This window comes from Populus trichocarpa, chromosome 1 (assembly GCF_000002775.5).
Source record: "Populus trichocarpa isolate Nisqually-1 chromosome 1, P.trichocarpa_v4.1, whole genome shotgun sequence".
NCBI lineage: Eukaryota > Viridiplantae > Streptophyta > Magnoliopsida > Malpighiales > Salicaceae > Populus > Populus trichocarpa.
Genome location: NC_037285.2, coordinates 42,907,783 through 42,931,609, shown reverse-complemented (window position 1 = coordinate 42,931,609; position 23,827 = coordinate 42,907,783). Strand labels below are relative to the sequence as shown.

The following is a 23,827-nucleotide window of genomic DNA, read 5'->3' as shown; positions in this document are numbered from 1 at the left end:
TTTTTGAAATCTATTTATTTTAATTAAACAAAACAACCTAAAAAACAAGAGGGAGAGTCTTAATCAAAATTTAAAATAAAAAATTTAACATAAACTAAAAATACATGTATAAAAAAGATGCAGGGTTTGAATAAAAAATTAAAAGAAGAAGAAAAAAAAGGCCAGACGTTTATTTTTTATTTTTCAGGAACTCTTTTTCTCCTCTCAAAAAACAAAAAACAAAAAACAAAAGGATCAAAATAAAAATAAAATAAAATTTTGAATCAAAATATTTTATCTCTAAACTAAAAGGAACAAAAAGAACTTTGGCAAGACTGGTTGGTTTTTTTTTCGGTGTGGCTTGGGTTTTTTTTCCGGTTTGAGCTCGGTTCAGTTCGATTGTTTCGGTTTCAGACTTATAAAATCGAAACTGAACATAACTGGTCGGTTTTTAAAAAATTATAATCGATTTAATTGATTTTTTTTAACAATTTGATTTTTTAATTATTTTTTTTAATTATTTAAATTTAATCAAATTTTTAGTTTTTTTCTCACAAATACTTCCATTCTCATCCCATATAAAAGAAAATTCCAAACTCAAATCTCCCTTATTTGGCACTGTAACGTAAAATGTTTTCTTGGAATATTTTTATTTAAAAATATATTAAAATAAAATTTTTAAATTTATATTATTAGTATATCAAAAATACTAATTTAATTTTCTTTTAATTAAAATACAAAACGCATAAAAAAACAGAATTTATCGCGCTCCTGAACACTAATGTCTAAAAACACAAAACGAACTCAAAAACACGCACAGAAAAGGGCATCCACCAACGGTGGCACATCTCCTCCCACCACACCACACCAGACGGGCTTCGTTCCCTCTCTTTTCTCTCTTACCGGACCTCCGATCCTCCCTCACATTGTCATCCGTCGTCATTCCACATAACATCAGCATTCACAACGCCCCCCAACAAACCCAGTGAAAACCGTTTTTGTTTTTCCTGGTTGGAAACCCATTTCACTAGGGGCATTTCCATTTCCATTTCCATTTGTATTTCTATTTCTATGAAAATATGAAATGAAATGAAATGAAATGCCCCCCTCCCTTTCCCTTAACGCTATCTCAATTCTCAACAATGACCCCTCCACAACCCCTCAAAAAATGAGCAGAAACGACACCATTACTGACAAAAACGACAACAGTAACGGTGAAGAACAACTAGTTGAAGAAAAAGAAGAAGATGAACATTTCTACGAGTCATTGGATCGCATTGCTTCCTCTTCTTGTTCTTGCTCCACTTCCAACTCCGACTCCGATCCTGACCCGACCCGTTCCAATTCCCCTCGTCTTCTTGCCAGTAATTATCATGTTTGGATCTCTCAACCCGAATCCATTTCCGAACGCCGCCAACGCCTTCTTCTCCAGATGGGTCTCAGCTCCGACCCATCTCTTTCTCGCTCCAAACCCGAAACAGCCCACAACGGAGATTTTTATTTTAACCGCTCCCTGTCATCGGATCGTTTGATCGGAGAGAAACTGCATGGTCTGTGTCCAAGTGATTCCACTGCTGTCGCCCGATCGAAATCAGAAAGTGGCGGTTCGGTAGATCATGACAATGATGATGATGAATTTAATTCGTGTTACTCTTCCTCTGTTTATTGTTCGCCTTCTTCCATTTTTTTGCAAGATTCAATTAATGTAAATAGTAATGATAGTAATTATAGCTGTAGTGATAATAATATTAATAACAACAGGCACAGCAATAATGGGCTTTTTGTTGCTGGTTGCGGTAAAAAATGCAAAAGCAAAAATGGGTCTTCTCCGAAAGAGGGTAGTGTTAGTGTTGATGTTGTTTCGCCTAATAAGCCGCCTTCGGGGAAACAACATTGTAGGAAAATGGAAGTGAATCGATCAGATTCTGCGAATTCTAATGGGGATTTGAATGGCAGTTTGTCAGTTGGGAGTTCGGTGGAGTTTGCGGAAGAGTTGGCGGAGGAGTTGGAATGTAATGGGGGAGATACCGATGGGGCAGTGGTGGACGAGGGAGGTTCGCGGGTTTGTACTATTAAGAATCTTGATAATGGGAAAGAGTTTGTTGTTAATGAGATAAGAGAAGATGGGATGTGGAATAAGCTGAAGGAAGTTGGGACTGGGAGGCAATTGACTATGGAGGAGTTTGAAATGTCTGTTGGGCATTCGCCGATCGTGCAAGAATTGATGAGGAGGCAAATCGTGGAGGACGGGACGAGAGAAAATCTCGATGCCGATGCTAATGGAGGGATTGGAGGTGGGGTTTCAAAGTTTAAAAAGAAGGGCAGTTGGTTTAGGAGTATAAAGAGCGTGGCGAATAGTGTGACAGGCAATAAGGAGAGGAGAAGTAGTGATGAGAGGGATACTGGATCGGAGAAGGGAGGGAGGAGGTCAAGTTCTGCTACGGATGATAGCCAGGATGTGTCATTTCACGGGCCAGAGAGAGTGAGGGTAAGGCAATATGGGAGGCCGTCTAAAGAGCTGAGTGCACTTTATAAGAGCCAGGAGATACAGGCTCATAATGGGTCGATTTGGAGTATTAAGTTCAGTTTGGACGGGAGGTATCTAGCAAGTGCAGGTGAGGATTGTGTCATTAACATTTGGCAGGTTGTGGAGTCGGAGAGGAAAGGAGAATTATTGATGGAGAAACCATATGATGGGGGCTTGAATTTGTTGTTGATGGCAAATGGATCTCCAGAACCTAATTTGTTGTCACCACTTGTGGATACCCATCAGGAGAAGAAGAGGAGAGGGAGGTCATCTATAAGCAGAAAATCTTTGAGCCTGGACCATATAATCATGCCAGAGACTGTGTTTGCTCTCACGGATAAACCCATTTGTTCATTCGAAGGGCATCTTGATGACGTGCTCGACCTTTCATGGTCCAAGTCTCAGGTTAGTTAATTTACAACTCTGTTATTCTTACTTATTAATTTTGTTCTAAAAGCAACACACATTCATCAATCATAATTAAGGTCCAAGTCTCAGGTCAGTTATATGCATCTGTTATAGTTGATTGACGTTTTGAAATTCTCTCCCTTTAGCCATTACCATCCGGCTATTAACTTTTCTTGCTCTTTAATGTGGAATGCAGTGCAAATGCAAAACTGATTTAGTTATTTACACGCCTTCTTGTTATGATGTGGTTCAAGTAATTCTTCTCTTAATTGCTTTGAGCAATTTAAAAGTTTCCATACCCATGCAGCATTACACGGGACGTTCTTTTCTTTCCAATTTCTTTTTCACTTTCAGGTCTTCTTTTATGGAGAGTTTTTCGACTCCTGTCTTGATAGAAGGTTCAACCAGATAGAGTTTTAACACTTGCCAGTGTGGAATTTATGCCAGTTCTTTTGCTTTATGTATATCTTAGTTCAGTTTCTCAATATTTCATTGTTGGTTACGTGGACAGTTTAGAGTGCAAAAGAAACTACTATTGTCTAGTATCTGAGAGATTATTAAGTTCTTCCAGTTTAGCGCTCCCCTGCTCACATAAAAGTGGGATCCATAGGTAGTTCGCATAGCTTTCCACTTATGACCACCCTCAAATCATAGGATCTGAAATGTCTAGCAATGAAATTTCACAAGGAATGACTAGGGGGCCGTTTGGAATTGCGTTCCAAACAACATTTCTAAAAAAACTGATTATTTTTGCTTAAAATTAGTTTTTTTTTTTGGATCGTTTTGATATGATGATATCAAAAATGTTTTTAAAAAAATAATTTTTTTGGATGCATTTCCGAGCGAAAAGCACTTTGAAAAGCAACCGCTACCACACCTCCAAACACCTTAAATCCTTTGGTATTGTTTCTGTCACCATGGTGTATTTTAAAAGTTAGATGAATGGCAACTGAGTGGGAATTTGTGATATTTTGGCTATGTTGAGAAGGACCTCTACCTTTTTCTCTACAGTAGAAATTCATGGATTTTGGGCAGCTTTTCAAGTTGGAAAAGTTCTGAAGATTCCTTGCCTTCAGATTCTGCTTATTCTGATCTCATCTCATTCTTTCAACTTAGTTTTAGTTTTCTGATATTGACAACTTTTATCTGTTGGCATGTTCCTTTTCTTTTCTTTCTTTCTTTTTTGTTGTCGAGATTTCATGAACTTCTGCATGGCTACAAGAGGATTGCTGTAGTTTGTTCTCTAAAGCAGTGATGCTACCACAGATTTTGTTGTCTGTTTATATTTTAATGAGTTATAACAGACTTATTGATCATAAGCAGTATCTTAAACATATTTTGGAAGTGTACAAAAGTTGATATTCAACTATGAATTAAGTTTATTTAACATTTTGCTGTGAAGATTTTGAGAGGGAGGGAGATGATGAGTTCTAGGTTTTAACCTCATCTGGATGGTGTTTCAGAAGCCCTGGGGAGGCTTGTTGCCATTTAAGTTTACTTAGCTCTACCGTGAACTGAGATGTGTGCACAAATGTCTTTGTTAAGAATCATGAACCACCAGTTTATTCTTGCCTATCCTAACGAAATTCATTTTTTTTTCTTTTCCCAGCACCTGCTTTCTTCTTCTATGGACAAAACTGTACGCCTATGGCACTTGTCTAGCAATACTTGTTTGAAAATCTTTTCTCACAGTGATTATGGTAAGTATGTTTTGCCATACCTTTTTATGCTTATTCTTTGCATTGCTTATAACTTTGCAACCTACTACTTAAAAAGCTACTGTTACAATTGCCCCCCTTTTCAATAGAAGATCTCATCTGTGATAAGCATGGAAGACAGGAGTTCACACTTAACTGCATTTTCAAAACCCTATTTCACTGGTTCAATGACATTCTAGATTTTCTTAACATTTAATGTGACTTCTTGTAGATTGGCTTAACATTTTCTTTTATGAGATGGTCAAAACTAGCAAAGATCTTTTTCCTCCTTTCCTTGAACTTTGCTAATTGCATTATTTATGGATTTCCATGATGCAGTAACATGCATCCAGTTTAATCCTGTTGATGATAGATACTTCATTAGTGGGTCCTTAGATGCAAAGGTTCGCATTTGGAGTATTCCTGATCGTCAAGTTGTTGATTGGAATGATCTGCATGAGATAGTCACTGCGGCTTGCTATACCCCAGATGGTCAGGTAGGCCACGTTTTGCCTTCTGTATATAATATTCAAGGTTTCAAGGTTTTTGCTTAACTTTTTTTTTATGGTTTTCTGAAGGGTGCACTTGTTGGTTCGTACAAGGGAAGCTGCTGTTTATACAATACATGTGGTACAAGTTGATTCTTACCCACCATTCTCAAATTTCACCCACTCACTGACTACTAATTATTCTTTTGTTATTTGTCTTTTCTTCTCAGAGAATAAGTTGCAACAAAAATGTCAAATTAATCTGCAAAATAAGAAGAAGAAAGCTCATCTAAAAAAAATCACTGGATTCCAGGTAATTTGGTGGCTCTAGTATGATGTTCAACTCCAGAGATAACATGTTTGGTTTAGCTTTGAAAAATACTTGAATCCATTTCCTGCTACATTTTTTTTTTGCACAAGGAACAACCTGCTGTGCATTTTTTGCACTAGTACCTTTTATGGTGCTTTCAGTCCTCTGATCAGTTTTATTAAACAGTTTGCTCCAGGAAGTTCATCAGAAGTGATCGTCACGTCAGCTGATTCTCGAATTCGAGTTATTGATGGTGTTGATCTGGTTCACAAGTTCAAAGGTAAGAATGTTGGCTTATCATTTCTTTTCTGATCTTTTCTGGCCACGTTGTAATGAAATCATGCATGAAAAACATTATCTTGTAACCTGACTAGGATGATTAAGTTAATAATACCAAAGCAATTAGGTAGCAAAAATACTTTGAGCCAAGACTTTTTGGCTCTGTGAAATAGTAAACCCCAGTCCATCAGGTCTTTGTTTCAATGATTTAGAAAAAAGCTAGCATTGAATACAACTTTGCACATCATGCCTATCAGTGTGACTTAAAGCAATGCTGCCAGTTCTTTTCCACACATCAGTGTTGAAATAAAAGTTCTCCCAGGTCTAAACCTCATGGAGACCTTAACAAACTTCCCAATCTCTGTTTTGGGGCATGCCTTGATGCACTGTGGTCTCAGTTTGCCTTAAAGATTAACTTTGCACAATTATGCATATTTGTTTTTTGAAAAACTTTATTGACAATATTTACTTTTATGGAATATTAATTTGTCATTAAGCATTTCTTCATTTGCCAATATTTTCCTTGGTTTCGTTAGTAACATATATTGGTAGTGTAAATATATTCTTTTACATTTATACTTAATTTTGTTTATTTGATATAATACCTAGTTACATGCTTAGCATGTGTGTAAAAATCCAAGGCTTATGCCTTGCGAGGGGTAAAATACCTCATTCTACTCTTGCCTTTTAAAATGTTATCCTAAAGAACTGAATCCTACAATTTCTCCCGCCTTTTGAAGTGAGATATACAGAAATTGGATGTAAAATTAAGAGGACGAGAAGTAAATCATGTTTATTTAATTCTCCATGATAGCAGCCTTTTCTTTTCCTTTCCTGCTTATCCAATAGCTAGTGACATATAGGAGTCAGGCTTTTTTATGCTGTTAAAATATTTGAAGATATCCAGGCTTATCTTAAAAAACTGAGTAAAGGTTATGTTGCCCCATCATATCACGTATGCTGTAAGCAGCATATATTTCCCAGATTACACAATTCTGAATTTTAACATTAAGTTTGATTTTTGGGTTATTCTGGGTGTTGGAAGAGAATTTCTGTATGGCAGTTTTGCGTTTGGTGTACATAGATCTTTTAACTAAACTATGCTATTCTAGCTCAAGTTTTCATAATGTCTCAACTATTTTGGTTTGCCTAGTGCTTGAATACGGGCTGGTAATGCAGTGTCGAAAAAACACGTTGATCCTGTATTAGTGAAAAGAGGATGAATTGCATTTAGATCATAATCTTCTTGAAAAATATATGGTATATTTGTCATCATAAGTGGAATCTTTGAAAAACCTGATTTTCTGCCTTGATTTCTCAAGTGCACCCTGTATGATAGGTCTCATCTACCATCCCCCTCCCCACGTATCAGTAACATGCTTGTAATCAGGTATTAGTCAATAAAGTTGATATATATATATATATATATAGGGGTTGATTTAACTAAACCTAGGATAAGCTTATCCTAATGGGCTTTGTATAGTGGATCATAATATAATAGATATTTTGTTGGTAGAAATAATGAGAACAAGTTGCTTAAGTTCAAGAGTCGATGGGAATCAGTCACAGTTTTTTGTATGAGGAGGCAGTAAGAAGATAAAGTCAAGCATTTTTAGGATTTTTTATGATATACAATGACACAATATCAAATCATGGACACCCTTAGTTTTAAACAACTTGAAATGGCATATATTAAGGAGTCTTCATATGAGGTGGAATAGGAAATGTTTGATCTTACTGTTATTCATTTTTTTTTTTTTGGAAATTGATTGCATGTAGCTTATTTGTTTTTTTTTTGTACATTTGAACCCATGTTCCAAAGGCTAAAACTTGTATCAAAGGCGTAAAATTTGGTGCTTGTGATTCCACTTTAGACTTGGTAACAGTATTTAAATTATCTATATCTATTTAAGGTTTTGACAAGTGATGCGATCTTGTTTTAGAATTCTAGGTCTTTAATACTGTTTCTTCAACTTTGAAGGTGAAAATCTTCTGGAGTAATAATTTGATAGTGTAGGTCTTGAACAGAAACGAATTGATCTCTTCAGCTGCTTCAATGGTTGTTTCAATCAGCAAAAGCTGAAAGGTTTTTCATTAACCTCCATTTTAATGCTTGTCATAGAAAATCATATATTTAGCAGTGCTTGTTGTCTTTGCTCCCCCCCCTCTTTCCTATGCATGCATTTTTAGGATTGTACCATTCTCAAAGATTAAGTTGATGATTCTGTGATAGGGTTTCGTAACACCAACAGCCAAATCTCAGCTTCTCTCACAGCAAATGGAAAATATGTGGTCTCTGCTAGTGAGGATTCATATGTTTATGTCTGGAAGCATGAAGCTGATTCCCGACTTAGCAGAAGCAAAGGTGTTACTGTCACAAGCTCCTATGAGCATTTCCATTGTCAAGATGCATCGGTGGCGATCCCATGGCCTGGCATGGGAGACACCTGGGAACTACAAGATACTTTATCTGGAGAACAGAGTGGCCTCGATAACCATCTTGATGAGGTTTCCATTGTCAATCACCCCCCTACTCCTGTTGAGGAAGCAAGTATTGAGGGTTCACAATCTTTATCCGGGTGCACAAATAGTCCTCTAAATGGAATTATTTCTAGTGCAACCAATGGTTACTTCTTTGACAGAATATCAGCAACATGGCCAGAGGAAAAGCTTAATTTAGCGACTAGAACAAGGAGTCCTCATGCCAGTGTGGATATCTCCAACGGGTTAAGCGAAAGTGTGTCTGCCTATGGTATGGTGATTGTAACTGCCGGCCTTCGAGGGGAAATCAGAACTTTCCAAAATTTTGGATTGCCAGTTCGGATTTAAGGGGCTGAAAAGAGAGGCAGTCTCTGAGTAGGGGGTAAATGATATGGCAAATCAATGCAGTTCATTTTCGCCACTTGTTAAAACATGTACAGAGGTATTTGGTGAGATGTGTAATATTTAGCGATTTCCAATTCTTCTTTCCTTGTGCTTCAGCTCATTGGATATTGAGTGCCGATGGATGAGCATTGAGAAGAAAATAGATTTGTTAAAAAAAAAGGGGGGGGCGGGCGGGCGGGCTACACAATGAATTTAGAAACCGATGTATTTGTCAAGTCGGGAAATGTAGAGTTAAGAGCATGGAAAAACCTTATTCAATTAAAATGAAATTCTTTCATATTCTTTAATGATCATGTCTAGTCTTGTAGGTTCTAACTTTTAACCCATTGTTGTCTATTCAATTATTGGCGCTCAGCAGCACTGTTTTTATCCGTTCTTGAAGCGACCTCACAGCTGCAGTTCTTTTGTTTCAGAACCAAATGAGTTGTGCCATTTTCTTTCCATGGAGCTAATTTAGACATTTACAATGAAGAAGATTGGCTTATCATTTTGTCCATTAATCCTAGGCTTGGTCTTAACAGCTAGTAAGGTTATATCCCAAAAGTTACCACTTGGTGTGAGCTTTGGCAGGCAAGCACATTTCCGCAGCTAAGAGGGCCGCTCTTAACCATCCCCCAACTCATAGTGATGGGTTAGCTGAGAGCTTGCGGGTGATAGTACAAATGGACCTGAACCAAAAAAAATAAAATTCTGTGGAAGCCCATTGCGGCTACCAAGATCCAAACACATTTATGTCCCCGTCACTGCAACCGGGGACCCTCCACTTTGTCATGGCGCCTTGGCTCCAAGTCTGCAACCAACCCCCCTAACCATAGAGAGGCTGGCAAAACCTTGGCTCGACTGGCACAGCCTCTTAATCCATAATCCAGAAATATGCCCCCACCATTCCCTGTCATATTCAACACCTCCAAATCTCCCAGCCCATAGCTAAGAGGAGTGGAACATTTTGGGAAACGCACCCAAATATCCCCAACTATTTGTCAATAATCAAAGGAACAAAAAAACAAGGCCATCAATATCATGGGAAATCCAAAACTCAAAGTCTCATTGGTGCTTGGAAGTGATGTGGAAGATACATTCACTGCTAATTATCTTATCCTGTCTGCCAAACATATCCTCCCCCCAACACACACATCACATATAATTCCAAACAAGCTCAAGCTTTGCACACTTCTAAGCTGAGCTCTTCACTCCAGCCAGTACTGTATACAAAATCTACAGTCCTTAAAACAAAGGATTTGAAAACCCATTTTACGAGGCACAGAGTTTGCTTTGCAAGCGGTAATGGCTCTCCAGGCTGCTTCTTTGGTTTCCTCTGCTTTTGTTGTCCCCAAAGAGGTCAGATACTAGTAGTGCTTTGTTTTGTTTTTGTTTTTACTTGTTGCATTGATGGAAAATTTAGTGTTGATTTTGGCAGTGGTTTTGTCTATGCAGGGAAAATCTAGTGCATCTTTGAAGGAGTCAAGCTTGCTTGGAGTTTCACTCTCAGACCATGTCAAAGCTGACTTTAGCTCTTCTACATTGAAGTGGAAGGTAGCTACTATGCCGGTTCATTCTTGCTTTTTTTTTTTGGCTGAAAATGCATTAATTCAAACTCGCAATCAAAAGGGATTTTTCTAATGAATTCATTTGTATAATATTATTCACCGCAGAGGGAATTCAACCAAAGAGTTAGGACTGTAAGAGCCCAATCAATGGCCACTGCTACTCCAGCAGTCAACAGGGCTTCTTCAGACGGCAAGAAAACTCTTAGACAGGGATGCTGCATTGTCACTGGTGCCTCCTCTGGATTAGGTCTAGCAGCAGCTAAGGCTCTAGCTGAAACTGGAAAATGGCATGTAATTATGGCCTGCAGAGACTTCCTTAAGGCAGAAAGGGCTGCTAAATCAGCTGGCATTGCCAAAGAGAACTGCACCATTATGCATCTGGACCTTGCTTCACTGGAGAGTGTCCGCCAATTTGTGGATACCTTTAGGCGATCAGGAAGGGCACTTGATGTGCTAGTTTGCAATGCTGCTGTTTACCTGCCAACTGCAAAAGAGCCTACATTCACTGCTGAAGGATTTGAACTTAGTGTTGGAACTAACCATTTGGGTCATTTCCTCCTTTCAAGATTGTTGCTTGAGGACATGAAGAAATCTGATTACCCATCGAAACGTCTCATAATTGTTGGCTCAATTACAGGTATATACACTATAATACATTTAAGGTTCACTTTCTTGTGAATATGTTTCGATTGTTTACACTAAATTTGGTGTTGTTTCTGTGAAATGTTTTAGGGAACACAAATACATTGGCTGGCAATGTTCCTCCCAAGGCCAATCTTGGTGACTTGAGGGGACTTGCAGGGGGCTTGAATGGGCTAAACAGCTCAGCTATGATTGATGGTGGTGAATTTGATGGTGCCAAAGCCTATAAGGATAGCAAAGTCTGCAACATGCTCACTATGCAAGAGTTCCACAGGCGTTTCCATGAAGAAACTGGCATTACATTTGCTTCCCTTTACCCAGGTTGCATTGCCACAACAGGCTTGTTCAGGGAGCACATTCCTTTGTTCAGGCTTCTATTCCCTCCATTCCAAAAGTACATCACTAAGGGCTTCGTCTCCGAGGAAGATGCTGGAAAAAGACTTGCTCAGGTAACCAAAACAGGGGAAACTATAGAAATAAAAATGCTCTGCTATGGGCTTGTATAACGTGCAATAACATAATCTGCTCTTTCTTGTTTAGGTTGTGAGTGATCCAAGCTTGACAAAATCAGGGGTCTACTGGAGTTGGAACAAGGACTCGGCTTCTTTTGAGAATCAGCTATCTCAAGAAGCTAGTGATGCGGAGAAGGCTCGTAAAGTGTGGGAGGTTAGCGAGAAACTCGTTGGTTTGGCCTAATTAAGAAAGGCTGGAGAGAGTTTCTTGTGTACTAATCTTTGCCATGGGAGAGGATGATGTTAGTGCAAAAAAAAAAAAAAAAATACTGCGTCCTTTCGTGAGTTTGGATTTGGATGATTTGCTTCTGTAAACAATTTTCACTTAGTAGGAGTAGATGACTCTGTATCAATCAATTGGCACTAAAATCACTCACCCGTACTGCAAAGTTCAGATTTCTCTGATTAATGTTGGCAAGTTCAACACTTTCAAATCAGAAAAAGAGTTTTATTGCCAATTTAACAGCTAAATGGACCATTTTGCAATAAATAAGTGGTGTCTAACTGTCTGTTCGTTGTTTTGCACTTATAGAAGCCAAATGGCTGGAAGTGTTGTTGCTGGTATTTTGTCAAGGCCAATGCAAAATCGTTGTTGTGCAAAATCACTTGTTGTTGCCTTGTATACAGTTTTCTACCCCTCTCAATCCATTTTCCAAATTTTAAGCTTCCTCCTTAACTTTTGACTATAATAAGGATCAGCGGCTTGAAAACAGTTGTTGCTTCTCATCATTTTCACTTTTCCATATCAGACTTGGAAAAGTTTCCCTGGTCTTTATCAACTAATCATGCCATTAACCCACAGGCTCAAGGAAAGAAAGAGACCGCAAGTGTTCCCCAAATAATGAATTCATGTAGAGAGAGAGAGAGAGAGAGAGAGATTACTGAAATAAAAGTTCATCTACAATGCCTATCCTTGTTAGTAAAATTCTTTCTATTTATCCGAAGAAAAAGAACCTAGTTATTCAGATAAAACCAGAGAATTGCACATGGTGGGCGTGGCCCTAGATGTGGCTAAACACAGTATGAATAAGATGCCCCGAAGCTAAAAAAATCTTTAGTAGTGTTCCCTGATGAGCATTCTATACTTGAGAAGAAAGCAATTCAAAAAGTTAGAGCCATATAATCAAGTAGCTAAATCCTTTCAAATATATACAGACTGTATTAAGGTTTACAAGCAAACATGATATGATACATCTAGTAACAGTCGAAATATTATATGGCGATCTAAAGTTCATAAGCAGGGAACCTGGCTTCCGATGGTTCAAGGATGTCAAGGAAGAGATAAGCCATTCCTCCAAAACCCTCAAACAGTGAATAGGGGTGATCACCTCCATGCATCTTCCCTTCTGATACAAGTTTTTGTGCTCTATCATGTAGAAAGCAAGCAAAGGCTTTGGCCCTGTATAAGTACTCCACATTACCTGTTAATCGGTAGAGTGAAAGAAAAACATAGGTATTTCCACTGATTCCATGACATATGCCAACTCGCTTTAGCAAACCCCGGTTCCAAACCACCTCCCCTGCCTCCATTGCTGCCTGCAGAAACTCCTTATCTCCAAAAACCTGAATAATTCAAACATTGCAAAGAAATTCATAATGAGGTCCCAGTAGCATTTCTATATTACAAATAAGACTACAGAGTAAAAACAAATTCTAAGGAGTCGAAAAAGGTGAAAAATTGGATCTATGTCCAACAGATCACACCTACCAAGAAAAATTCTTTTGTTTTGGTTTGACCAGTACTCATACATGAAAGAGGGGACGGTATAAATTTAGAAAGACTTTTTCCGCCGGATTTATTGCAGGAAAAAGAGAATCTGAAACTTCGAATTGTCAATTATATTCTTTATGGAAATGGTAAACCAATTCAGGGAATTTCTAACACAAGTATTCAATTAGTTCGTACTTGTTTAGTGTTGAATTGGAACCAAGACAAAAAAAGTTCTTCTATCGAAGAGGCTTGTGTTTATTTTATGGTCTTTAACTGAAGAACAAAAAGGTGGATGCAGACATCTGGAAAGTGGTAGCGATGACTTGTTCAATCTCATGTTTTGAACTTTTAGCACTAGAAAATGACAGGTGATCGTTCCACTTTGGAAGAATGGTTCTTCCTCTATGAGACTAAAATTCTTTCTTCATTTCTTAATATGGACGAGATCAGAAATGTCATCAAACAATGGAATTTTTATTTGTCCATTTACATGAAAAAATAGCATTAAATCTTCAACTAATGAGGTACTTTCACCAATTTTTATTGGCAGGTACGCAAGCCAAAATGCACATGGTAAAAGACAACCCACACAAGCATACATGCCTAGACAAATTCCATTAGCACCTAGGCTACCTTATGCAGCTTGCATCACTATACAAGGATTACCTCAGCTGCTTTCGCAAGGGTAAGAGCAATCCCAGGAGCCCCATGACACCAATGCACAAGGCAATCAGATTTATTTCCTTCACTTGAAGGATAATTGCCACTGGGAAAATGGTTCTTAATCATGTAGTGTAAAGTACCCTTGACATCCTCCACCTCATCTGGTGTCAGTTCCAAGTCCATCAAAACAAGCATGATTCCAGCCAGTCCATGGGCAGCACCCCAGTACCTTTTTCCATGCCATTCATACAGCAGTGGACATTTTCCCTTGCGTGTCAATCTTCCAGCCTTAATTATTTCATCCACAACTGCTCTCTGCAGAAGTTTCAAAGCCAACTTAGCAAAGGGTTCATCTAATCAATAATGAATGCTGGATTGAAAAGAAATAAAAGAAATGCCTTACTTTGCGGCTTGTAGATATGGTTTCTTTACCAATATGCTTATTTAGAAATGAGCAGGCCCATAAGAACCCAGCTCTCCCATATAATAACTCATATGGCAAATCACTAGGAAGTTTGATCTGCTCTCGAGTAAAAAAAAAAAAAAAAATCATATTAATTAGGTTTATAAAAAGATGAAAAAATATTAATTAAGATATATAAAAGCAACCAACTTTTGATGGAAAAAAAATGCATAGAAGGGGAAGAAATGCAACAGGCACCTCTTTGAACTGAGCTAAGTAATGATCTAATAACCTTCCATCCCCAGCATGCTTTGCTGCAACAGCACCAAGAGCACAAACACCAGCCCGTCCACATATAAATGTCACACGTCTGCAGCCCCAACGGATCACATAAGCAACTAAATCAAGTTGACTTATCTGTTTTCCCCAAGGATTGGGAAGTAACACTTGCACCTAAAATTTAACCTAGACTTGGCATACAAAATTAAGTGCCGACTTCAAACATATTGAAAAATTTAAACATTTACAGTGACAAGCCATGCCAGGATCAAATACACAATTGAGCATTTCCACAAACCAAATAACCAAATACAAGAGAAAAATGCTAATAGAAAGCGAGACAACCATAACTGAGTGCATGATTCCCGTAATAATAGAATAATCAAACGCAGCACAACACATCGACGAGCTTCAATATGAATTTATCCCGATTCAATATGAATTTATCCCGATTAAACCTCAGATAAAGCAAGAATTGAATCCATAGTTGTTTAGAACCTCAATTCCCATACAACTAAAGCAACTTCCGCATTAAAATATCCAAGAGTAGTAACACCTATTCTTGGATGAGCCAGCAACAAAACAGACAGAGAAAAAAGAGAGAGAGAGAATACCCAGAATCTCTAGAAACAGAATCGCAAGCCTTGATAATGTCAGAGCACAAGTTAAGATCATTCTGATTCTTGGTAACTTGGTATGCTTTAAAAAGCAAGTATGCAGTCCCTAATGCCCCGGTGTACAAACTATAATCTTTCACTCTCTTCCCACTCATTCCCCATGTCTCCCTCACCACCTGAAGTTAAAACACAACCAATAAGAAAAAAGAAAACCCTTCAATATTTAACATTAAAAAAACTAGAGTAACATGATGGGGTGTGTCTGAAAGTTAGAAACAAATGGAAGCCAGAAGTCAAAAGGATAGAGTTGAGTGAAAGGGGAAACTTAACTGTGTCTTTGACGTCCAGGGCTGATGCTTTAAGTCTTTGAGAGAGAATGTTGTACGGCAAAGACAGGAGATTTGTAAGTGAGTCTTTGTTGTTTCTTTCAGTGACTGTTTCGTCCACTGCTGTTGTCGTTGTTTCTGGTATGTAGTCTGGCATTTCATTTGGGAAGGAGCGGTCTCCCATTTCTCTCTTTACAGTCACAGTGTCTCTGAAATTCAACTTCCTCTTCACTTCTCACTCGATGAAAAAGAAGAGAGAACCTTCGAGTTGGGTTGCGAATATCTGGTGGAGGGTATGTCGTTGGTTCTTGAAGCGACATGTTGCATGGTTTCAATGAAACGAATAGACAAATAAGTCTCCGTTCTATTTAGGGTTAATCAATTTTGTCCCTGGTCAAAATATTTCTTCTTCTTCATCATCATCATTATTATTAAAAAAATAATATTTTCATGTGAAAATGATATAATTATAATTTTTTTTTTAGTTTAACGTGGGTGTCCGGGCCAGCTTGCGCGCACCTCGACTAATCCCACGGTCTCTGAAGTTAACGACCACGTAAGCCTACAGTGGCCATCATATGAGCAACCATAAGGCTCGAACCTGAGACCACAGAGGGATCAAATCTCTTGGTCCCAAACTTTTACCACTGGACCACCACCTAGATGGTTCAATTATAAATTTTATCTATTACTGTAGTGGCATTGTAGCGGTGACAAGATTATAATTTTTATTTTGAAAAAAACAAGTTTTTTTTTATATATTTTATTTCTCTTTATACTTGATATTTTTATCATTTTACCATAGTTTTCAGACCCGGCCCGGTCCAAGGCCCGGGTCTTGGGTTTTGACCGGGTCACTGGGTCAATTATTTTTTTTAAAATCAAAACGACGTTATTTTTGTAAAAAGAAAAACAAAAGTCAACGGGTTGCAACCGGGTCGCTGGGTCAACCTGCCGGTTCAGCCGGGTCACACTGGGTTTTTCCTTTCCCTATTTTTTTCTTCAACCCGGCCCGGTTCCAGCCCCGGGTTGGCCTGCCAGGCAGAGGCCGGATTTCAAAACTATGCATTTTACACTTAGCCTATTTATCACTATTTTTTATTTTCATTTTTCATAATATTTTCTTAGTTTTTATTTTTTTTTCTTTACACTTTTTTTGGAAAAAAAATATTATTTTTTATTTTTTATACTTTGAATATTTATCACTCTACATTCTGTCTATTTATATATATATATTTTTTGTCTTATCTTTATTACTTTTTTGTGATTTTTTTATTTATATTTTAAAAATATATTATACAAAGACTAAGAAAATAATGTTTCACAATAACAATTATAACATTGCTCTATTCTTCTGCTACGTTAAAAGTTAGCTTGAGATCTTACATGTTTTTATTAATGCATATGATATTTACTATATTTTATTATATGTAAGTATTGACCTTTTGATTCATGGTTATATTTGTTACTCGATGTCAAAAAAAACACATTGATAACATTTACATATTAATTCTTTTGCGTTAGAAAAAAACAAATTCGACCTGCAGAGAGGCGAGTTGAATAGACACGTTAACACTTTGTTTTTTGCATTTTTTTGGCACATATGATTCTCAATATATTTAATTCAATGCACGCATAGGCCTTTTTATTTATAATTAGATTATATAAAAAAACACATTTGAAAGGTTTGCATATTTATTTATTTTTGTCAAAAAAATTGTTCGACCCGCAACGAAGCGTGTTAAATAGATACGTTAATATTTTGTTTTTTGCATTTATTGGCATATTCGATTCTTAATATATTTAATTTAATGCATGCATAAGCTTTTTGATTTATAATTAGATTAAAAAAACACATTTGAAAAGTTTGCATATTTATTTTTGTTGCCAAAAAAAATTATTTAACTCGTAGTGAAGCGTAGATCAAATAACTAGTGTCATCTCTAAAAATGGAATGGGTTAAATACCAATTTAATCAGCAACTCATCAGATCATTTTACCCGGGTTATGTTGTGGGCTGGGTCAATTGTTTTTATAAAAATAAAATAAAATATCTAGGTATTGCTAACGTGTTTTCAAGAAGAAAAAAAATAAATCATGTAGAAATTGATCCGATGTGGCCTGATCAACTTGACAAGTCTAAAAAAAAACCTGGACAACTAGGGAAAAAAAACATAGTTTGTTTTTTTTTTTTCAAGATACATCTTTTTTATATTAAAAAAATTAAAATAACAATATATTAAATTAACATGTAAAATCTACAACTCATCATCATAATACCGTGATATCCTCGGCTAAACAAATAAATATACACACATACATATCATGTCTGCATTTCCAGCATTCCTATTATGGGAAATCTGTGTTGAGGATGCCACGATTGCATTTATTGGTTCTGGGAAATCTTTGCTGATGGTGGTGGTTTAGCTAAGAAGGGTTGCGACTGGTGGTGGTCCATGGTTGAAGCTGTTGGAGATGAAAAAAGGTTGCACTAGAGAGGCTCAAGGTTGCTCTAGAGAGGCTCACGTACGGTGCTGTTACCAAAAGTTACTGGTCTGGCTAGAAAGAACCTACGGTGCTGTTGCTAAAGAAAACCATGACTATAAGAAAAAATGCTTATGGTGTTGTTGTGATAGAGGAACTTCCATGACTGCTACTGGAAGATCATATATTGCTACTGCTGAAGATGACATTGCTTAGAAGGTAAGTTTCTGTATGTTCAAGATATTATCAAATCTACTTAAGATAGTGAAGATAAACATGATCAAGGATTACTATCATGATCAGGGATCACTGATACTGAAGATAATCGTGATCTCTGATCATATCTGCACAAGAGATTATAACTGATATTGAAGATAATCATGATCAGTGATTATTGATACTGAAGATAATATCATATCTACTGAAGATAATACTGATACTGAAGATAATCATGATCAGTGATTATTGATACTGAAGATAATATCATATCTACTGAAGATAATACTGATACTGAAGATAATCATGATCAGGGATTGCTATCATAATCAGGGATCCCTGATACTGAAGAGATCATGATCAGGGATCACTGATACTGAAGATAATCGTGATCTCTGATCATATCTGCACAAGAGATTACTGATACTGAAGATAATGGTAATCATATTTGCAACAGATATTCTAGGAATTAAGTGTATATCTTATCATTAATTGCATTCTTAATGATAAGGTTTTTGAATCAGGGATTGTAATATGTATAAGACCATGATGTAACAGTATAGAAATTAATTAAGTAAATATATTTCTGTAATACTTCTTCCTCACATCTTTCTTTCTCTCTTTATTCTTTTATCATTCATGGTATCAGAGCCATTGACTCATGTCACACAAATGGCTTCCTCTTCACTAAACACCTCAAATGCTGCTACTAATGGCAATCCTCCACTTGTTTCTCCTCCAGCTATAAATGTTACAAAACTCTCAAAAGACAACTATCATGTCTGGAAAGCTCAATTAATTCCTTTCTTCCGTGGACAAGGTCTCTTTGGATACCTTGATGGAACCATTCCCATCCCACCCAAAGAAGTTTCCATGGCTGAAACCTCCTCTGCCATCTCTAACCCTCTCTATGAACATTGGCAACGACAAGATGCCATCATAGTTGCTATTCTCTTCTCTACAATTTCAGAAAACGTTCTTATTCAAGTGGTCTCTCACACCACCTCTGCTGCAATCTGGTGTGCTCTAGCCAAATCCTTCTCCTCTCAATCACGTGCTCGGGTTATTCAACTCCGCACTGAACTCGTCAACACTCGTAAAGGTGCACAATTAGCTATGATTTTTTTATGCAGGTCAAACGTATGATAGATGAACTTGCTGTTGCCGACCATGCTCTTCACTGTGATGAAATCATCTCCTATCTCCTATCGGGTCTTGGCCATGATTATGACTCCTTTGTTACTACCATCACAGCTCGCACATATCCTATCACCTTAGAGGAAGTATATGCTCTCTTACTCACCACTGAGTCATGTCTGCAGCACCATAATTCACCCGTTGTCCAGCCCACTGTTCATGTTGCTACTCGTCAGTCCTCTTCTTCTTCCTATAAAGGGCGAAATTCATACAGAGGTAGAGGTCAGAATTACAGAGAAGTCTCTTTCTATAATGGTTCCAATGGCAGGAACACATTTCATAGAGATACTATGATATGTCAGGTCTGTGATAAACCTGGCCATTCTGCAAAAAAATGATATCATCGGTTTAACGTTACCTATCGTGACAATGCTGCAAAATCCAGCAATGTGCAAGGTCTGATGGCTACAACAAGTTCTGTTTCTGTAACTGATTGGCATCCTGATACAGGTGCTACACACCATCTCACCAATAACATGGCCAACTTAAATCTACAGAGTGAAGACTATACTGGTTCAGATCAAGTCCTTGTTGGCAATGATGCAGGTTTGCAAATTTCTTAAATTGGTTCCTCTATTTTAACTCCTTAAAAAACACCGTTTGTGCTCAAACAATTACTTCTTATCCCTGAAATTCAAAAAAATCTAATTTCTGTTCAACAGTTTTGCAGTGATAATCTTGTGTTTTTTGAATTTCATGATCGTTTTTTTCTCATTAAGGACTACTCGGGGAAAATCCTTCATCGCGGCACCTTTAAAGATGGTCTGTATTCATTCTCCAACCTGTCAGACACACTCCCTCCTCATGCACTCACTGCTGTACGAGCTTCTTACCAAATATGGCACAACAGGCTTGGTTATGCATCCTTTCCAGTTCTTCAAAAATCTATTTCAACATTTACGTTACTTGTTGCAAATAAAAGGCTTCCAGTTTGTTCCGATTGTCAACTAGCTAGAAGCAGTCAATTGTCTTTCAAAACCAGCAATCACAAATCTATTAATCCTTTAGACATAGTGCATACTGATGTTTGGGGACCAGCACCCATCTTGTCAACCAGTGGTGCTCGATACTATTTATGTTTTTTAGACGATTGCACTAAATTCATATGGTTGTTTCCTCTTAAACTTAATGTTGAGAAAGTCTTTCTACTCTTTAAAACTTCAGTTGAACGACAATTTAATCGTACCATAAAAAACATTCAATTTGATTGGGGAGGCGAATATCGCCGTATGTCTACACTTTTAACTCAAATTGGCATTCATCACCGTAGAGCATGCCCATACACTCATCAGCAAATGGGTGCAGTTGAACGTCGTCATAAACAAATTGTTGAGGTCGGTCTTTCCTTACTCTCACATTCTAAACTTCCACAACAATTTTGGGAAGATGCTTTTCTCACGGCCACTTATATTATCAATCGTCTCCCTACTCCTATTCTCAATAAAAAATCTCCATACGAAATTGTTTATTGTCATACTCCTGACTATCATTTCCTTAAAGTTTTTGGTTGTGCATGCTGGCCTTATCTTCGACCATATAACAAACATAAAATTCGATTTCAGATCTAAAAACTGTATTTTTATTGGTTATAACTTGGACCATCATGGATATAAATGCCTTGATCTTGCAACAGGTAAAGTTTATGTATCATGTCATGTCGTTTTTGATGAAAACCATTTTCCATATAAAAGTCCTGATCACCAACCTTCTATCTGTCCAGACCAGTGTTTTAAAACCCGGACCGGCCCGGCGGGTCGACCCGGGACCCGGCCGACCCGGGCCTGGGACCGGTCCGGGTGGAGGCAAAAACCCGCTCGGGAGTTGGCCCGGTAAAACCCGGATGAGACCCGGTCTATTTTTTTTAGACTGATTGATGTTAAATGACGTCGTTTTGGCCTTTGTTTTAAAGGCCAAAACGACGAAGAACAATGAAGCAGAATTGGGCATTTTGATTACAAAGCAAACCTAATTAACAAACAAATCAATTTCAATCGATGAGCTGAGGAGCAAAGGAGAGCAGAAGACCGAAGACGTCTTGATCATTGTTGTTTCACTGCGAAAAAGGTTAGTTTCTTGTTTCTGTTCACAAATCTTCTTCTTTCACTCTCTCTTTTCTTTATTCTTGGCCGTGTTTTGAACTTGCAGTTCTGGGCATCATTTTGTTGTTCGTTGATTCGGTCTCGTTGATTCAGTCGCAGCCCAGTCATCTCAACCTCAGGTATGTTTCTCTGTTCTTTCTTTTCTGCAGCGTAATAACTTCCTCTGCTATTAGGAAGTGTTGGAAATGGATGAGGAAACTATATTTTGGTGTGTTTGTTCGTTCTGCCTTTGCTTCTGCTAAATTCCATGCATCTACGAGTCAGTGCATGGATAGGGGTTGGTGATTGAATTGCTGTTTTGATTTATGCCATTGAAATTCATCAGCTATTAAGAAAACCATGAACTGGATGCTAGAGATGAAAACGCCATGAAATAGATATCAACTTTTAGCTACAGAGTCATTAAGTGGTGAAAGGGACAGAGGACATAAGTAAAACACAATAGAAAACAATGAACTATCTACATTTCTTATCGCCTTGTAACAATATCGGTATACACTGGAATAATTTTATTTCCCAGGAAATTGTTAAACAACCCTTTTTTTTTCCTTTGCCAGATGTTGAGTCCAGTGTGATGTGTGAAAATATCAATTTCTACTGCCCTAAGATGATGGCCAAACTGCAGATGGAAAAATATCCCATGCCTAATCCTAATTCTGTCTGTTCATGAACGAAAGCAAACGTGTGATGGATAACTAGATAATTAACCATAAATGATGAATTGCTAAATCTGTTTTCTGCTAAATCATGAATTAATGGATTATATCATGAATTAACCATAAATGATTCTGGTTCAAGTTTAAAACTATATATCTCTACCTTATAATTGCCAAAGATTTCCTTTGCTAAGCTATTACTACGACTTCTATGCTGCAAAATTTTATGTCAAGAGAAGAAAATGGTATCAATATTGTCATATTGATTCTCCATAGATTATATGGTAGTTCAGGTTCGGAAACATGTAAGAAATTTGCAATATCTTGGGATATTAATTCTATGCTACAGAATGCTCAGAACCGAAAATTCTCTTTCATATTAGGCATCCCTTGGCTCTTCTCTGGATCTGCATTTTGCATATTTGCAATTCACTTAGTTGCATCTTCATGTTCTCAACCTCTTTTCTCATCATCTTTATCTCATTCTGGGATGTCATCCATTCATTCTCCACACATCTATTTACCCTAATGATGGCCTGTGTCTTTGTTCTTTGGTAATTGGATCCAACAGATGTCAATTGCCTCTCCTTTCCCAGTATATTTATATACTAAATTCTCCCAATTCTATAATTTAATTAATGGATTGCAAAGTGATTTGGCTTGAAATTATATTCCCTCTTGTAAATTATGTTAGGTTCTGAAAATGTCTTCACATGATGGTAGTACTCCAACTAGTGATCCTTCAACGGCCCAATCATCTCAACCTTCAATTTCCATGTCAAGTGGTAGTAGAGGAAGAACAAATTTGGCATGGGCTCATTGTAGAGAAGCTCCTGAACTTAGTGTTGGGTGTAAAAAAACAAAATTAGTTTGTTTATATTGTGCTAAAGTATTTGCGGGTGGTGACATTAATTGATTTAAGCAACATTTAGCTGGAGCTAAAGGAGAAGTTGAACAATGTCGTAAATGTCCTCCTGATGTTCGACATCAAATGCTTTTGAATCTTAAAGGAAATGCTGAAACAAAAAAAAGAGTTAGAGAAATGCAAGCAGAATTCAATCCATTTAATGCACGACAAAGGGAGCATAAAGAGATGATGATTAGGCAATTAGAAGATGATGATGATGGTGATGATGAGGATGTCAGTACTAAAAAACATATGTTACCACCGAAGGTTGCAAAAAAGAAAAAGATTCAAAGCACCAGCACTGTAAAACAATCGACTACAAGTTGTGGAAAACAAAAGAAATCTGCAACATTAGGGACATATTTCATGCCGAGAACAACTCCTGGTGCTCAAAAGTCTATTCAGAATTGTTGGCAAAGGAAGGAAGCAGTTGAACGGTGTGATCTTGCTTTAGCGAAGTGGATGATTGATGCATGTGTGCCATTTAATGCTGTTAATTCTGTGTATTATCAGCATGCCATAGATGCTGTAACAGCCATGGGTCCTGGTTATAAAGGACCAAACTTGCATGCTATTCGTGGTTATTACTTGGCAAAAGCGGTTGATGAAGTCAAGATTTATGTTGAGACTTATCGAGAGATTTGGAAGAAGACTGGTTGCACATTAATGGCTGATGGATGGACAGATCAGAAGAGGAGGACTTTAATTAACTTCTTAGTATATTGTCCTAAAGGAACAGTTTTTTTGAAAACCATGGATGTATCAGATGTCTCAAAGACTGCTAGATTGTTGTATCAGTTGTTTAGAGAGGTTGTTTTGTATGTTGGGGTAGAAAACATTGTGCATATGGTGACTGATAATGCTGCAAATTATGTTGCTGCTGGGAAGTTATTGATGGAAGAATTTCCTTCAATATTTTGGTCTCCTTGTGCTGCTCATTGCATCAACCTCATACTCCAGGACATTGGTAAATTGCAGTCGGTTTGTTGTGTTG

The 23,827-nt window shown here is 37.4% G+C and overlaps 3 protein-coding genes and 1 non-coding gene across 5 annotated transcripts; 3 read left to right on the top strand and 1 right to left on the bottom strand.

The window, feature by feature from the left end:
• The first annotated feature begins 758 nt into the window (after positions 1 to 758).
• LOC18095615 (uncharacterized) lies at positions 759 to 8,861 on the top strand. Of its 2 annotated transcripts, XM_024593874.2 has the most exons (8): positions 759 to 2,911; positions 4,524 to 4,614; positions 4,951 to 5,108; positions 5,190 to 5,241; positions 5,330 to 5,412; positions 5,596 to 5,689; positions 7,706 to 7,774; positions 7,922 to 8,861. In XM_024593874.2, the coding sequence occupies exons 1-8, from the start codon at positions 1,079 to 1,081 to the stop codon at positions 8,515 to 8,517; spliced, it is 2,976 nt and encodes a 991-aa protein (XP_024449642.2). In that variant the 5' UTR covers positions 759 to 1,078; the 3' UTR covers positions 8,518 to 8,861. The 2 variants fall into 2 exon arrangements, with proteins under 2 accessions (XP_024449642.2, XP_024449643.2); XM_024593875.2 differs by lacking the exon at positions 7,706 to 7,774 and having other exon boundaries at positions 761 to 2,911.
• Positions 8,862 to 9,719: 858 nt separating this feature from the next.
• LOC18095614 (protochlorophyllide reductase, chloroplastic) lies at positions 9,720 to 11,628 on the top strand. Its single transcript, XM_006370233.3, has 5 exons — positions 9,720 to 9,912; positions 10,009 to 10,107; positions 10,227 to 10,758; positions 10,854 to 11,212; positions 11,304 to 11,628. The coding sequence occupies exons 1-5, from the start codon at positions 9,859 to 9,861 to the stop codon at positions 11,457 to 11,459; spliced, it is 1,200 nt and encodes a 399-aa protein (XP_006370295.3). The 5' UTR covers positions 9,720 to 9,858; the 3' UTR covers positions 11,460 to 11,628.
• A 767-nt stretch (positions 11,629 to 12,395) lies between these two features.
• Positions 12,396 to 15,573, bottom strand: LOC18095613 (lanC-like protein GCR2). The gene is made up of 6 exons (XM_006370232.3): positions 15,279 to 15,573; positions 14,946 to 15,124; positions 14,311 to 14,422; positions 14,053 to 14,169; positions 13,653 to 13,964; positions 12,396 to 12,838 (listed from the first exon to the last, which is right to left on the bottom strand). The coding sequence occupies exons 1-6, from the start codon at positions 15,456 to 15,458 to the stop codon at positions 12,500 to 12,502; spliced, it is 1,239 nt and encodes a 412-aa protein (XP_006370294.2). The 5' UTR covers positions 15,459 to 15,573; the 3' UTR covers positions 12,396 to 12,499.
• Positions 15,574 to 19,146: 3,573 nt separating this feature from the next.
• Positions 19,147 to 19,285, top strand: LOC112326341 (small nucleolar RNA Z247). The gene has a single exon (XR_002979977.2). It is a non-coding gene; the product is annotated as a small nucleolar RNA Z247 (small nucleolar RNA).
• The last annotated feature ends 4,542 nt before the right edge of the window (positions 19,286 to 23,827 follow it).

What these genes read in the sequence shown, in the direction of transcription:
- LOC18095615 (XM_024593874.2), top strand. Translation starts at nt 1,079, where the DNA reads ATGCCCCCCTCCCTTTCCCTTAACGCTATCTCAATTCTCAACAATGAC. An exon ending in CTTTTCTCACAGTGATTATG is followed by an intron (nt 4,615 to 4,950) that starts GTAAGTATGTTT and finishes TCCATGATGCAG; the next exon opens with TAACATGCATCCAGTTTAAT. An exon ending in AAAAAATCACTGGATTCCAG is followed by an intron (nt 5,413 to 5,595) that starts GTAATTTGGTGG and finishes TTTATTAAACAG; the next exon opens with TTTGCTCCAGGAAGTTCATC.
- LOC18095614 (XM_006370233.3), top strand. Translation starts at nt 9,859, where the DNA reads ATGGCTCTCCAGGCTGCTTCTTTGGTTTCCTCTGCTTTTGTTGTCCCC. An exon ending in CTTCTACATTGAAGTGGAAG is followed by an intron (nt 10,108 to 10,226) that starts GTAGCTACTATG and finishes TATTCACCGCAG; the next exon opens with AGGGAATTCAACCAAAGAGT. An exon ending in AATTGTTGGCTCAATTACAG is followed by an intron (nt 10,759 to 10,853) that starts GTATATACACTA and finishes GAAATGTTTTAG; the next exon opens with GGAACACAAATACATTGGCT.
- LOC18095613 (XM_006370232.3), bottom strand. Translation starts at nt 15,458, where the DNA reads ATGGGAGACCGCTCCTTCCCAAATGAAATGCCAGACTACATACCAGAA. An exon ending in CCCTGGACGTCAAAGACACA is followed by an intron (nt 15,125 to 15,278) that starts GTTAAGTTTCCC and finishes TTTTAACTTCAG; the next exon opens with GTGGTGAGGGAGACATGGGG. An exon ending in CCATATCTACAAGCCGCAAA is followed by an intron (nt 13,965 to 14,052) that starts GTAAGGCATTTC and finishes AAACTTCTGCAG; the next exon opens with AGAGCAGTTGTGGATGAAAT.